The sequence below is a fragment of the Scyliorhinus canicula genome, chromosome 18 (assembly GCF_902713615.1).
Source record: "Scyliorhinus canicula chromosome 18, sScyCan1.1, whole genome shotgun sequence".
Lineage (NCBI taxonomy): Eukaryota > Metazoa > Chordata > Chondrichthyes > Carcharhiniformes > Scyliorhinidae > Scyliorhinus > Scyliorhinus canicula.
The window spans coordinates 60192438-60208162 of NC_052163.1; the positions used below are offsets into that span (position 1 = coordinate 60192438).

At 39.4% G+C, this 15725-nt stretch overlaps 1 protein-coding gene across 2 annotated transcripts in view; it reads left to right on the top strand.

Annotated features, from left to right (window-relative positions):
- Window positions 1-15725, top strand: part of LOC119952869 (myosin phosphatase Rho interacting protein) — a 626433-nt gene that overhangs the window by 529421 nt on the left and 81287 nt on the right. For both annotated transcript variants that reach the window (XM_038776448.1, XM_038776447.1), the window contains exons 16-17: window positions 3568-7308; window positions 13228-13375. In XM_038776448.1, the coding sequence (XP_038632376.1) occupies window positions 3568-7308; window positions 13228-13375 (3889 nt within the window). The remainder of the gene's footprint in view (window positions 1-3567; window positions 7309-13227; window positions 13376-15725) is intronic.

The window sequence follows — 15725 nt, forward strand, 5'->3', positions numbered from 1 at the left end:
AACACTCATGCTTGTTTTCAAATGCCTCCTTGTCCTTCCCCTCACTATCAGTATAATCTCCTCCAACCCTACAAATTTAGCAATGTCTACACCTTTCTAATTCTAGCCTCTTGTGCACTCCCAATGGTAATAATTCCACCATTCATGGCTGTGCTTTTATGTACTTGGGTCCCAAGCTCTGGAATTCCCTCCCTACATGCCTATGCCTCGCTTGCCTCCTTTAAGACATTTTAAAAAACTTGGTCACTCTGATGAAGTTTGTAGTTATCTGACCTAATATTTCCTTATGTAACTCGATGTCATACATTGTTTTCTAATGCTCCTATGAAGTGCCTTGGGACATTTCAATATGTTAACGGTGCTATATAAATGTAAGTTTTTGTTATAACGCGTAAATTCTACCAACCTCCTTGCTGTATGCAGGTTTGCCAATTTCATCAATATGAGCGACCTCAACTATATCTGTCCCTGCTGATGGCATTGGTTTTTTATTATCCTGACAAGATGCTTCCCCACTCAGCAAACTTTTTCTCGTTGACCATTAAACTGCTACCCACTTTATTCTCTAATAATTTGTACTGAAGATTTGTGCTGCAGAACTTGCTGAGCCCCAAGCCATGCTGTTCCAATACAGTACTTAGTCCAACCCAGTCAATACTGCCCATCATTCTACTCACGATCCTTGTTAAAGTTGTGGAAGGAGTCAACAACAGTGCTATCAGCAGCATTTGCTTTGCAAAAAGCTACTCCGTTTGGTTTATGCCAGGGTCGCTCAGTTCCTGAACTCATTCCAGCCTTGGTTCAAACATAGACAAATAGCTGAATTCCGGAAGTGAGGTCAGAATGACGACCCTTAATATCATGTCAGCAATTGACTAGTCTGACATCAAGGATGCCTTGAGAAACAGAACCAAATGGGTATCAGGGAAGCCTCTCCACTGTTTGGAGTCATATCTATCATCTTAGTTCCAGGAAATCACTGCAGGAGTTACTCCGGGTAGTTTCTATAGTTCTAGCTCTTGGGGCTAATACGATCAAGGGGTATGGGGGAAAGGTAGGATCAGGGTATTGGATTTGATGATCAACCATGATCATAATGAATGGCGGAACAGGCTCGGAGGGCCAAATAGTCTACTCCTGCTTCTATTTTCTATGTATGTTTCTAGTGTCCTAGGCACAACCATCTTCAGCTGCTTCATTAGTCACCTTCCTTCTATCATTAGGTCAGAAGTTGGGATGTTCTCTGATGACTGACTTCACAATGTTCAGCATCATCTGTGGCTCCGCAGATATTGAAGCAGTCCATGACCAAATGCAATAAACTCTGGACAATATTCAGGCTTCGGCTGACATGTGACAAATAATATTCATGCCACACAAGTCAAGTGCTAGGAAATGACCTTTTCCCTCAAAAGAGAATCTAACTATCCCCCTTGATATTCAATGGTACTACCATTAATGAATCCCCCACTGTTAACATGGGGTTATCGTTGACCAGAAACAGAACTTGACGATCTATAAATACTGTGGGTACAAGAGCAGGTCAGAGACAGAAATTCTGCAATGAGTAGTGACTCACCACTTGACTCCCCCAAAGCCTGTCCGCCATCTGCAAGGCACAAGTCAGGAGAGTGATGGAATGCTCTCCTCTTGCCTGGTTGAGTGCAGATCCAACAACACTCCAGGAGCTCAACATCATCCAGGACACCGCATCCTGCTTGATTGGCACCTCATCTACAAATATTCATTCCCTCCACCGCTGATAAATATTGGCAGCAGTGTGTCTTATCTACAAGGTGTGCTACAAGAGCTCACCAAGGCCCCTTAGACTGCACCTTCAAACCCAAACAGCTGCCATCTAGGAGGACAAGGGCAGCCAGAGCCATGGGAACACCCCACCTGGAAGTTCCCCTCCAAGCCACTCACCATCCTGCCTTGGAAATAGATTGCCATTGTTTCACTGTTGCTGGATCAAAATTTGTGAATTCCCTCCCTAATAGTACTGTGGGTGCACCTACATCACAGACTTTAGTGGTTCGAGAAGGCAGCTCACCACCATCTTCCGAAAGTAATTGGGAATGAGTAATAAATGCTGGTTTGGCTGGTGCACCCAAATCCTTTGAATGAATTACACACCATATCTTTTAAAACTGTAGCTGTCTTCCTGACAAGTGCTTGTGCCCTCCAGTTGAATTAATTAATGTATTATCTGAATATGCTGAAACCATTCAAATCAGTATAGAAAGCTATTAAAATTTACATAAAATGTAAGTAATAACTTTGGAAATCAAATTTTTCGAAATAAATTCCAAAAATGCAAGTTTATCGAGGAGTACAAAAACCAGCCAGGGGCTGGTTTAGCACAGGGCTAAATTGCTGGCTTTGAACCAAGGCAGGCCAGCAGCATGGTTCAATTCCCGTACCAGCCTCCACGAACAGGCGCCGGGATGTGGCAACTAGGGGCTTTTCACAGTAACTTCATTTGAAGCCTACTTGTGACAATAAGCGATTTTCATTCATTTTTTTTTCATGAAATATTGTGGAGGACTGAAACTGGCTTTGAGCCGAAGGAGCAGCAATTCCCAAGTAAAGCATTTACCTGAAAGCCAAAGGATTGTAAGTGAGCTAATGTACCGTGTTGTTTAATAGGAGGTAACATTCAACAGTTTAAAAATAAGTTTTAATTCTGATGTTTTGCATCATTTTATTTCAGCATTTTGATTAATTTTGTACCCATTTCCACTTTTCCCAACATGCATTTACCGGAGTGGAAACTACTACCACTACATTATGCATAGGATGTGTGGGTGCACTTAGGTTAACCAAAAATTAACGTTGAACATCAGAATAAATGAATTGACTTTCTTCGACCATCAAAATGAGTAGATTACGATAGGGAATATCACTTTTTTATAATTTCCTTTGCAATATATTTTAAATTATTGTACTTTGGCACTCCAACGTATCTGCATCCAGAAGTGACATTGCCATTATTGCTGATATGTGATGACATAGTATCACAATGGAAAATGGACATGCAGAACAATTGTTTTGGAAGTTTAAAGCTCAGGTTTTGAAAGTTTAAACAGACCAAGCCACAAACTCGGGGCTATTATCATGAAAGATTGTTCGTAGCTTTAAGTATTCACAGGTTAAAAGCACTAGATTTCAGGAATGGATAGAAAAATTCCCTGCCTGTATGTTGATCATTGTGTGCTAACCATGCATTGATAGTACTTGCTTCCTGGCCAATAATGCTAACTTTTCATACGCATGCTTTCTAAGATACTAACCATATTCTGACTTCGAGTGCAGAATGCTCTTTGCATTTTCTTTGCTTAATTTTGCAACTAATAGATAATAGTTTGGCCATTTACCTTACGTGCTGAAAACTTGCGTTTTGTTCCTTGAATAATGCTGAAGTTTTCAAATCTACATGAAGAAAAATATATTTACAAACCAATAATTGTTTTAAATCTCCATTATGGGACTGAGAAGCAAAAATTAAAGTTTATTCAAAAATCTTGTGCATCTGTGTTAACCACTGTCTGGTCCCCTTTTTATAAGCTGGAGCCACCTTTGACAAGTTCAAATGCCTGGCAACAGCTACAGAAGTTGAACCAGGATCTACAAGCTGAGCTGGAAGTTCAACAGCAGAAACAGGAGGGGGTCAATGCACAAGCTCAGAGCCTAAAAAAAAGCTATCAGGATGCCAAGGAGCTCCTGAGACAGCAAGAGACAAAAATGCAAAACCTCCAAGCCAAACTGGACATTTCTTTATCGGAGGTAACCATTAATGAACAATCTTTATCCAAAACCCAAAGTGATATGCACCTTGAGCGTCAAAAGTATAAAGAGCAAGCGGATGAGTATGAGAGAAAACTAAGTATGTTTAGCAACAAGTTACGAGAGAGTGAAGAGAAGCTTAGAGAAGTCGAAGGGCTACTTCTTGAAAAGACACAAGCTTTTAGGGATTTGGAAAGACAAATTGCTCTTCAGGATGATTATCAGCGAGAAGTGAAGCGGCTGCAAGAGCATCTGGAAGAAGCTAGCAGTCGGTTGCGGAACAGTGAACAAGGGGTTATTCTGAATGAAGAGCGTTTTCAGAAACAGTATGAGAACCTGAAAGAGAAATATGAAAAAGAAAATAAGATCCTGTCACACAATGTAGAAGAAGCTGAAGAGAAGGTTAAAGAATATGAAGTTCGCCTGCAAACTCTTGAAGCTCAGTTAGAGAGAGCTCAGAAAGAAAAACTAGCCATCTCTTTCAAAAGCAGTGAAATGGTGAGGCAAATGGAGGAACATGTTGAGATGAGCGAGGGGTCAGTGAAGAGACTGACCCATAACATAGACACCTTGTCAGCTGAGAACGAACAATTAAATCAGCGTTATCAGGAAATAGTTAATCAGTTAACAGAAGCTGATCGAGAAGTTGAAGGGCTGAAGTTAGAATTGATGAAGGAGCGAGAGGGATATCAAGATCTGAATGAAGATTTTGAAAAAGCTATTCAGGAGGTTAATAGACTAAAAATTGAAGTGGACAGAACTAATTTTAAGATGGTGTCAGCAAAGGAATCCTATGAACAAGAACTTGAAAAGAAAAATGAGGACTTCAATGAGGCTTTAATCAAGCTGGAAGCGTTGGGTACCAGCTTAGAGGAGACCGAGAAGAAACTTCAGCTGAAGGAGGCTACACTTAAAGGCCTTGGTTGGCAGGTGCCGACAGACATTGATATGCTTATAGAGAAAAAAGAAGAACTTCAGATCAAATTGGAAGATGCTGAAGCCAGATTAGCTGAACAGGAGATAAAGCTGCAGGCAACTAAAAATGATTATAAAGAACTTCTTTCCCAAAACAGCAAACCCCAATCAGATCTAGAAATTTCAGGAGAAAACAATGAACAAGCAGCAAGAAAAAAACTGCCAAGTTGTTCAGCAGTTGAAAATATTCTTAATTCTGCAACAAGTTGGTCTGCACCAGAGGGCCAGAGCTCAATGAATTCTGTTGCACAGCTTTCTGAAGAATTAATGGCAAGGCTTCAACTTTTGGACAGCCAATTAACAGCACTGACTGCTTCAGTAGCACAAACCTGTGCAGAAAATTGGTTTTCAGGACTGCCATCCTTTGTGAATACTGAACGTTCATGTGGCACAACAGTAGCAGATAGTTACTTTACAGATCTGAAGAAATGCCTGGCAATTGTGTGCACACTTGAAACTAAACTATTGATAGCCGAGCAAAACATTAAAGGGGAGACTGTTTGTCCTTTAGTAACATCTGCAAACCAGCCATGTGTTCTCAAAAGTCATGCAGGATTATTAGAGCCTGGAGTTCATTTAAAGGAGGGAAAAGTAAACCAACCATTAAGCTGTTCCCTCTCTGAGCAGCTTGCCAGTTCAAATATCGAACTGAAGATACTAGTGCAGGCTGCCAACTCTGAATTCCAAGTACTGCAAGCTAAATTGCTTCAGTTACATCATGTTTTAGAAGGTATACAACAGAAAACTGGTCAACTTGCTCAAGGATGGGACGTGGAACAACATAAACAAGTATCTGAATTAGTACACGCACTAGGAAGTTCAGTACAATACTTGCAACATATGGAAGAAGACCTAGCCAGAAAAAATAAAGCATTTTTTGGTGAAGAATCTTTAGTGAAAGACTCTTTAACAGAAGAGGAAAAGCTAAAACATTTAGCTCACAAGTTGGCACTTGAAGCAGCAGCACTTAACAATATTGCTGATTCGTTGCAGAAATCAGACTCTGGTGTAAAAATTACTTTAGATGAAATTAGAAAACACAGTGAGAGTATTATCATACCTTTGGTTTCATTGGAAGAAGTCAATACTCAAATAGGACATTCTGTTCTCAACAAGTTATTAATTGAAGGAGAATTTTGGGCAAATTTCCCTATGAGTAATGATAGCAACACTCCAGATGTCAAAGAGCAATTGAATGAGCCCATGAAAAGTTATCTGAATATGATGGCAAACAGTACTTTAATCAAAGGTGAAATAATGTTCTGGGCCCATAATATATTGGAAGTTTCAGAAGAAAAAATGCAACAGTTGAAAGCCCAATATATGAAGATGCATCACAGAAACCAAAACCGTGAACAAATGCTCAGGAACATTATAGCTGCTTATGGTACTTGTAGGTTAGGTGGTCTGATCGAGGAAATTGGTACTGAACTGAATAATGATGATGAGGGTGAATCACTGCTCTTGTGTTCTCCATCCCTTCAATTACCATCAACATCTGTTTCTGCTGACCAGGACTTTGAACTTCGTATTAGGACAGAGTTAGCACAGCAAATTAGGAAAAATGCTGGTGTGTTGAAGGAAATGTCACACTCCATTCAGTCACGTGCAGATGATAATCTGGGCCTCTTAGCCAGAAGGCTTGTTCACAGCATGAATTGTATACCTGCATTAAACAGACATAGAAATGCAAAAGACGTTTGGCCCTTCCTGCTTCAGGATGCAATAGTGCAAGCTGAATTATCATATGTAATCTCCAAGATTCAGTTGAAACATGACCTCACACAACATGGGGATATACAGCTGAGAATGGAGGCTCTTGAGATGGAGCACTCAAACACAATTGTCTTATTGCAGAACAAGCATGCAGCTGAGCTGAAAAAACAAAAGCAAGAGCAGGATATAGAGTTAAAGAAATTAAAGGGGGAGATTGTGGAATTTAAACAATTGGAAATTTCACGAGCAGCCATTGGTGCTGGAACAACACATATTCAAATTGAGGGAGAGCCAATTGACTCACTGGACAAAGCTATTGAACTACAGGACATGGCTGCAAGGCATAAGAAAGAGCTGCGGGAAGTGCGGGAAGCATATGAAGCAGAGGTGGAGAAATTAAAACGGGAGATAGCAAGGGCAGGAGAGACATTGAGAATGAAAACTGAAGAAAATGTGAAGGAAATAGATTCATTGACTGTCTGCATGGAAAACCTGAAGGAAAAGCATGTTGAGGAGCTGAGGAGACAAGGGGGAGAATTTAAAACTGAGAAGAGAGAGCTAGAGCTAAGGTGTGCTCGGGTAAAGGAAGAGCTCACACAAGAAATTGAAGCTTTGAAAGAATGTAGAGATCCTAAAGAATTGGACATTGTAAGTGATCTGCAGAGGTCCACTGATCAATACAGAAAAACAGCAAGTGAGCCACATTCTGTGGCCTTGCTGAGAAAACGTATACAAGAACTGGAGTCCCAGATAGATGCCATGAAAAATAAGACTGAAGTTGGCCCAACAGCTCTGCGGGAGAAATATGAAAAGGACTTGGAGAATCTCAAGGTGTCCATGTGTTTAATAATACTGATTAGTGAATGCATGTTGGCTTGTAGCATTACACCTTGCTGCCAGCAATTAGCTTATGTTCGTGTTCTGTTTTGTCGCTGAACCCGCATGGCAGATAGAATTGCATGATGTACTGTTGAACTGGGCAAAATCAGAGTAATCTTTGCAAATTCTGGGGGAATGGTAGAAAGAAACCAATATTGTAGGTGTAATATTTGCTGACCAATAAGAAACTAGTCATGTTACAGTTCGTACTTTAAATAATTGTAAAAGCTATCCCTGACCTTGAATCCCAACTGATGAACAGCCTGAAAGCATTTGAATTGTACCTGAAATTTGCCCAGTTCTTCTCTTTGTGTATATCTTTAAGTTTCATTGTGTGCTCTTAAGCAATCCTTTCAAATACAGCCGAACCCATTTTTCTGTTACTCAACTTCATTATGTCTAGTTCAGTTACCAGACAAATAAATGTACACTGTAATTGAAGAAACAGGATAAGTCCAAGTAAATCCATTATTGCGATTTGCCCTGAGTATCTCCTGAGATCAAAAGATTAGTGTATTTTTTTTTACTAACATAATGAAAAATTATAGCTTATTGTTCTTATATGCCCCTTGGCATTAATTTATTCATTACGTGCAAACTACTTTGATCACACCAATCTAAATTTTGCGCTTTATTAGGTTTAGTAAAATGTATAAACCGTTACAAATTCTTACAAAGACACCGAATTTAAGAAAATTTTCCAAAAAAAATTTTTTTTAATTCTTATTTTAAGAGGGCAAATTTCCTTTTTAGTACCCATATTTTGTTTTACTCTGTTTCATTTGAATTGTTGCATTTTGTTAAATATTTTAGATTTATGATTGCTTTCAGAGCAGTGGGTTCAATTGCATTTGATTAAAAACATCTCTTAACAGTCTAGCTTGCTTAGTAATGCAAATTGGTGGCTTTGTTACCCCTTGCTGTTTGTCTTGATGCTATGCCACTAATATATGAATCTCCCTTTTTCTTTCTTTCTCTTTCAGCTGGCTACATATCTCTAACGCACCTTTGAGGCACTAATAAACTAGCAACTTATTTGCTTATCAAGAAAGGCTGCAAAAATCCTGAAATTCATTATATATTCTATTTGGAGAAAAGTTGAATTTTACTCTATTCAAAAATCTTCAATTTTGTCCCTTGGGACAACCTCCTTGGGTGGTTAAGATAATATTGCCCTTTTATCTTGCGGCTTGAGTTCAAATTCAACTAGGGGACATAAACAGGCATCTGCTCACTGTACTGGTGTTAAATGTTGCATTAATCAAAAAGGACCCCAGATCAAATCTTGAGCGTGTGCTGAGTAAGACGAGGGGTTCTGCAGTTAGCTTGGTTAGAGAGGAGGGGTTATCCATGGTTCTCACTAATGATAGCCATCAGTTGACCCCTGCTATAGCAATATTTGGATGATCGAATCGGCATGTTGTGATGAAGACTGGCTCCTTGACTGAAGTAGTGGAGGGTGACTAGTGTTAGTGGGCCATTGTGCCACTAAATAGTTAACAGCTTACAAGACACAGAAGTGGGTGAATAAAGTTCAGAGAATGCAAAATCAGTAATTATTACTCTGATAGTAAAATGTACAAGTGTATATTGGGTTCCATTTTGAGATTGCTATTTAGTAGTTACTGACTTTTTCAAAGCAAACCAAAGTAGAACATCTGAATTATTATAAAAGAAAGGTATAAATCACATTTAACTATATAAAAAAGAAAAAACACAAGCACCGGAGCTCTGAGAAACAGAAAATGCTGGAATTGCACAACAGTTAAAAGAAAAAATGTTCAGAATTTCAGGTATGACCCTTTATTGGAATTGATGATAGTGCTGAGTCCTGATAAATGGTTCAGAGTTTTGGGCAACCTATCTTTCTCTTTTTAGATGCTAATCCATGTGCTGTGCATTTCCAGCATTTTCTGTTTATATTTTATATCTCTTGGATTTTTGATATTTTCGGCCATAGGATGCTTCGAGTAGTTTTATTATAATAGATTGGGGGATAATAATAGGAGGCATAGTCTAAAAAGTAGGCCTGGACCGTTCAGGAGAGATTTTAGGAAGAACTTCTTCACTCAAAGGGTGGTAGAGGTTTGGAACTCTGTCCCACAAACAACAGTTGAAGCTAGATCAGTTAATTTTAAATCTGAGATGGATAGAATTTTGTTGAGTAAAAAGATTAAGGGATATGGGCCACAGATCAGTCATGATCTCATTGAATGACAGAACAGGCTCGAGGGGCTGAATGGCCTACTACGGTTCCTATGTTTACATCACGCATTCCCAGTTCAGCTTAGGGTTCACCCACTGATCATTCCAGGAAGTTCACTGCATGCTCCTGACATTGGGTTTGCTATTATTGCATCCTGTTAAATTTCCATCAGACACTAACATGTTGATATGAAAATTAAAACCAGTACAAAATGATCTCCAAACAACACCTGTTGCTTATAGTAGAAGGACAAATCTAGGAAAAGTCGTTTTGATTAAAGTACACCCCCATTGTACATTGGGGTATTGATCAATTTTCGTATCTAACAATGTCAAACCTTTCACTTTGAAAAGTTGGTGACTGAACTGACATGAAGCATCATGCAGTGAATACACTGGGGTAACTTTTTGACTTTGAACCAGCTGAAGAATTGATTTGGAATACATCTGTTGGCTGGGTGGGCGGCAAATTTCCACACATCAACTTTCCACAGTCAGTCAACACCCAGGCTGTTCCAAAGACATGCAGCTGGTTTCTCTGCCATCGGGGTGCTCCGTTTTGCCTGCAGCCCAGGGATTTCCCGACGGCGTGGGGCTGCACCACAAACGGAGCATCCCGCTGGCGTGCTGAACCAGACATCTGGCGTGGCGGGACGGCGAATTCAGCCCATGGATCAGTTATGATGAATGAATCAACTTTAGGATTCAGAGCACTCCTGCCCTCACAGGCTGTGCCTTTGTAGCTAAGAATCGAGTCTTCCTCATCTCTGGGATGAAAACATTGCTGGTTTCTAAATAGTAAATAATCACCTTTTTTTAAAATGCCAAAGTACTTTGAATAGAACACCCAGCCCTTCCATAAATTATGCATCCCTGTTTAATTAAGTTGTGTTGCCTGCTGATGAATGTTTGTAGTTCTTGGCTTTGCAGCTTCACAGCAGTGACATGTCTCACAGGAAGAGGAGATAATGTGCCTTGCGACCCTGAGGGTGAAATTTTGAATATAAAAATTCCATTGCAGTTTGTCCATAGCACTCTAGAATAGTATTTAAACTAGAAAAATATTTAAACCCAATTTTGGAAGGCAAGGGAAATTATCCAGTGTACCAAGTACGATATGCGATAGAAAAGTAGGGCACTTGTTTGTGCAGCCATAATTTAAATTTCACTTAGTCTATTCAACCTAACATGAGAGCAAAAATATGTTCTAATGTCCCCTGGCAAAGAAGGGGGGAGGGAAAGTGGGAGGGGGGGACTTGTTTTCCATTCTATCCAAGGGAAATGTGGACATTAAAATAAAGATCAGAATTAGTAAATTGAACAATCAATTAGCTTGTTGCAGAATGAATTTGCAGCAATCCATTTTTCCATCTGACGTTTTACACATGAGAGGGTTGCTGCTCACATTCTGCTAGATGTATTTGCAAAGCAGGCACCTAGAGGGAGAAAATTAACTTGGGGTGATTTTCATTTGTATTCAATAATTCTCTGGAGGTTCCTGTCATCTTTAGTTATCGTATTGCAGCTCAGTTTCACTAAATACAATCTTTGCAACTGCTGATGTTATTGAGTAGGAATAAGCTACCAATACAAAGTGAAGAAACTATGATTATTTTTTTTATTGGTTCATGAGACCTGTGTGTCACTAATTGGGCCAGCATTTATTGGCCTTAAACTGAGTAGCTTGTTAGTCTACTACAGAGGGCATTTTTAGAGTCACATGTAGTGTTAGTGAACCAGATGGGTTTTTACAACAATCGGCAATGGTTTCATGAGACTGTTAATTCCAGATATAGATTTCAACATCTGTAGTGGTGGGATTCAAAAGCTGGTCCCCAACGCATTACCCTGGCTGGGTCTCTAGATTATTAGTCCAGTGACAATACCACTATGCCACTGCCTCCCTTAAATATAGAAAACTGTGAATAATAAAGTGAATTAGAAAGATTTTAGCGGTAGTTCATTTAATATTTTTTCAACCCAGATATTCCGAACAGATGCAGTGTATTACGAGGGAAGGTATATATTTGACCCCATTTACACCGCTGACTTTCTGGTCACCTTCATGGTGCTGTGAGGAAATCCTTTGCAAAATCCATCTCGTCACATTCTGGGAAATATCACTAATAAGCTCCGGGTGACACAGTACTTCATTGGATCCAGTATCTACCTGTCTTCTCATTTGTTGGAACCCTAGTCACTTTTAATCTGGAAAGCTAGTGATTTACTTTGACCTCTCTTTTTAAGTATATTTGGATACTTTTCTGAATTTTGTGATTTGCACAGAGTATGTGTTGTTGAATCCTAAATTTTACTTTGGTTCATATACTTGTTTTTACTTCATTTAACGCACAAGATGGTGACTTGATTTAATCTGAAATGTGCAGAAAGTGTGGGGGATGGCTATTTTGTGCACTTTCTAGTAGCAAACTATGCGACATAAGGAGATAACTAACAGTTCATTCTGTTAGCTGCTGTGTGATGCAGGGGAGCTTAATTTAAAAATTAAGTCTCAAGTTTCTTTATGGCCAAATAGGTCAATTTGATGTAGCACAGAACCATATTCTGTGGAACCAGGAGCAGCAATTAGGGTCTTCTAATTGATACCTAAATCATTAGGCTTGGAAAGCGATAATAAACTTAGGGTTCCACCTCCAAATAGCTGCCAAGTGACCCCCGCTTAAAATTCTATGTACAGACATGTGTCAAGCTTTTCCTAATGCCCCCCACAATTGAAGAGTTTGCAAACGTTCATTATCTGCACTCACATTAGGAATAAGAAGGTGCTACTAAAGTGACCAGCCCTTGTAAATTCATACCATAGATATGGTCTGCTTTTTTACATAAGGGAGGAGATATAGGGAAGAAAATAAAAACCAAGCAGTGATGAAAGTTTCAAAGTCGAGGCAAAAGCAAACAACAGTTAGACCAACAGCATGCCACTGACGTAGCATAGTTTTGATATAAACTGACAACATTTTGCAGTTGGCTTATTTGTAAGCAAGTGTACTATATCTGCACAATAAATTCTACTGAATCATGACTGTTGTATTCAAGCAATAGATCTTGAATGACTTGTCTCCAATTATATTGATTAAAGTGGAATTCTATCCAATATGCATCCAGTAATATTCACAGCCTTTTGTTCGCTTTTATAGGCCCTGTCAGTGATAGTTTTCTCTAGCAGACTTGTCTCTATGGAAACCTGGATTTAAAATTTTTGACCTCAAGCCATTTGTGTTTGTCAGAGAATACAGTTGTTTGATCCATCTCCTCCTCAGCTGGATTTGAACCCAGGCCCCAGCCATGAAAGGGTAAATTTTAAATATAATGGTGGGAAATGGTGCAATGGTGCAGCAACTTTGTAAACACATTCGTTTTGAATGTATTTGAGATGTTGCTTGTAACTACTGGAGCTGTTCTTTCCCTGGTATTATCTAGTCCATTTTGCTGTTCTGTGTTCTTTTTAAAGTAATGATTCTGTTTGTTACTTCCAGTTACAATAATCAGGCTGAATAAGTAAAAGTAACTAAATACAAAACTGTTTTCTAGACAGCATAAACTTGAATTCCAATGAATTTTGGCCAGGAGAAAGGTCAACTTAATAAAACACAACTACCTATACAGTTTTAAGAATTTTTAAAATTTCTCCCCTTGATGTTTTAGGCTACATGTGAACGTGGGTTTTCTGCGATGGAAGAATCCCATCAGAAGGTAATAGAAGAACTACACCGACAGCATCAACGAGAGCTGGAGAACCTACAGGAAGACAAAGAGCGGCTGTTAGCTGAAGAGACAGCTGCTACCATCTCTGGTATGTAACAAATGGATGAGAATAGAATATACGGTCGATGGTTTTAATGATTAATATTGGTAGGTAAAACTTCTAAAATATTCAGGGGTGCATTCACATGTCCATGTCTATTCTATCACTGCTGTGCAAGATATTCTCCACGCATGGGCACAGAATGTTTTCTGCCAATTACAATCTCCATCACTTAGAACGAACACAGTTATTAATAAAAGCAAAATACTGGGAATGCTAGAGATCTGAAATGACTAGAAAATTCTGGTAAAACTCAACCAGGCTGGCAGCATCAGTAGAGAGAGAAACAAAGTTAACAAGTCCAATATAACTCCTCTGGATATATATTAACGTGACATTGATATTAACATGATTTTCTTGCTATAAGTGGATGGTTAGACTGCATATTTGCTATTGATTATTCCAACAACTAACCTTTGGTATTGAAGGGATGCACTGAGTGTAATATATATTTTAAAAAGCAGGGAGATTGCAAAATAATGGTGATGATATTTCTTTCATGAATGGTCCAGTGACCACTGACAAACCGTCTGAGGATGCCGCCAGAGAGCTCTGAAGTATGTCAAGGCTTAATGTGTTATAAACAATGTCTTTGTAATCGACATCAGTGGAAATGGTTAGTGCTATTTGCCCATCTAAGCAGTTGCCCATGATGGTTGTGGATGGTGTGAGGGGTGAGAAGTGTCAGCTTACATTGTGTTCATGAGTTGGGAATGGGGCTTGATCCACAGTAGTCTTGCTTTGAACAGCAAGTGCTACCACCCAAGCAAAACTGACTAGTTTTGCACACTGCATTAACAATACCATCAGAGGGAGGAGCGTGCAGACAACAAAATGGCTACATTGATGAAAGAAGATGTTATTCTAGTCCGGACACTTTTTGATGGCAACTGTTGACATTGTTTGTTTTCATTTATACATTTATCACACCCGATGACAAAAATTATTAATTGAAGCCATATTGTGTACCATTCTTTAACAAATTATGAAATTAATTGACTCATTTCCTAATGCATGAACTTTCTAAACACATGCTGAAAATTTGATCTATCTTTTTAATGTATGAAAATTGGAATCTAAGTTCTGGCAAACCCCTCCGACTGGTTATACAGCCTGGAATTTGTAAACTCACTTATAATAAATTGTGTCCATTCAAATGACAGTGAGAGGGACACGTTGTAGTTGTGATGGATTTCATAGTATAATTGCCAAACATCTGCATTGCAAAGATTTCAACATCTATGCTTTCTAATTATTACTGAACTAAAAGTCTTAATGAAGCTAATGGGTTGAATCTTCCAAAGAGTGGCATTCACCATTGGATCCGACTCTGGAACTCCACATTTCTCGCCTGAACTTGAGAAATGTGTGAGGCCAAGCCACATCCGCTTTTTGTGACAGTGGCATTGTCACTGGACTAATTAACCAGAGACCCAGAGTAATGGTTATCCAGGTGCAAATCCTGCCACTGCAGGTGGTGAAGTTTTGAATTCAATAACAATCTGGAATTGAAAGTCTAATGATGACCATGAAACCATTGTCGATTGTCATAAAAACCCATCTTTTGGGAAAGAAATCTACTGTCCTTACTTGGTCTGGCCTACATGTGACTCCAGACCGACATCAATGTGATTGACTCTTAACCCCCTCAAGGGCAAATAGGGATGGGCAATAAATGCTGGCAAAATCTACACTGCCCACGTCCTATTAGCAAATAAAAAGCAACCTTTGTTTAAAATTCACTTTGGCAAGCTAGGGCAAGAATTAAGTGTATAAAGTGGTTAAGGGGATAAGTTTGGTTGTGGGGCGGGGGGCTGCGAGGGCGATGGTAGTCTAGGTTCATTGGGGAGTTACCCAGAAGTTATAACTGTTTTCTGTCCTTCTAACTTTTCACGGATAACTTTCTGCTAAGTGAGTCAGAACTATCCAAAATCTGACTTTTAATCAGTTTCAGAGGGTTCCAGATGCAGAGTAATTGCCTAACAGATTTAGAGGTGTTGCTGCGGGTGAAAGAATCGGAAATACAGTACTTAAGACAGGAAATTAATTCCCTGAAAGATGAACTGCAGACTGCTCAACGCGTGAGTTCTCTTCTCACTATACCAAATGGACGATGGCAGCTTTAACCATTTTCTGTTCTAAATGAAAGCTGTTTTTAGGTTATTTTGTCTTCCGTTTACTTTCCTCCTCTTCACGTGGGCAGCACGGTAGCACAGTGGATAGCATTGTGGCTTCACAGTGCCAGAATCCCAGGTTCGATTCCCCGCTGGGTCACTGTCTGTGCGGAGTCTGCACTTTCTCCCCGTGTCTGCGTGGGTTTCCTCCGGGTGCTCCGGTT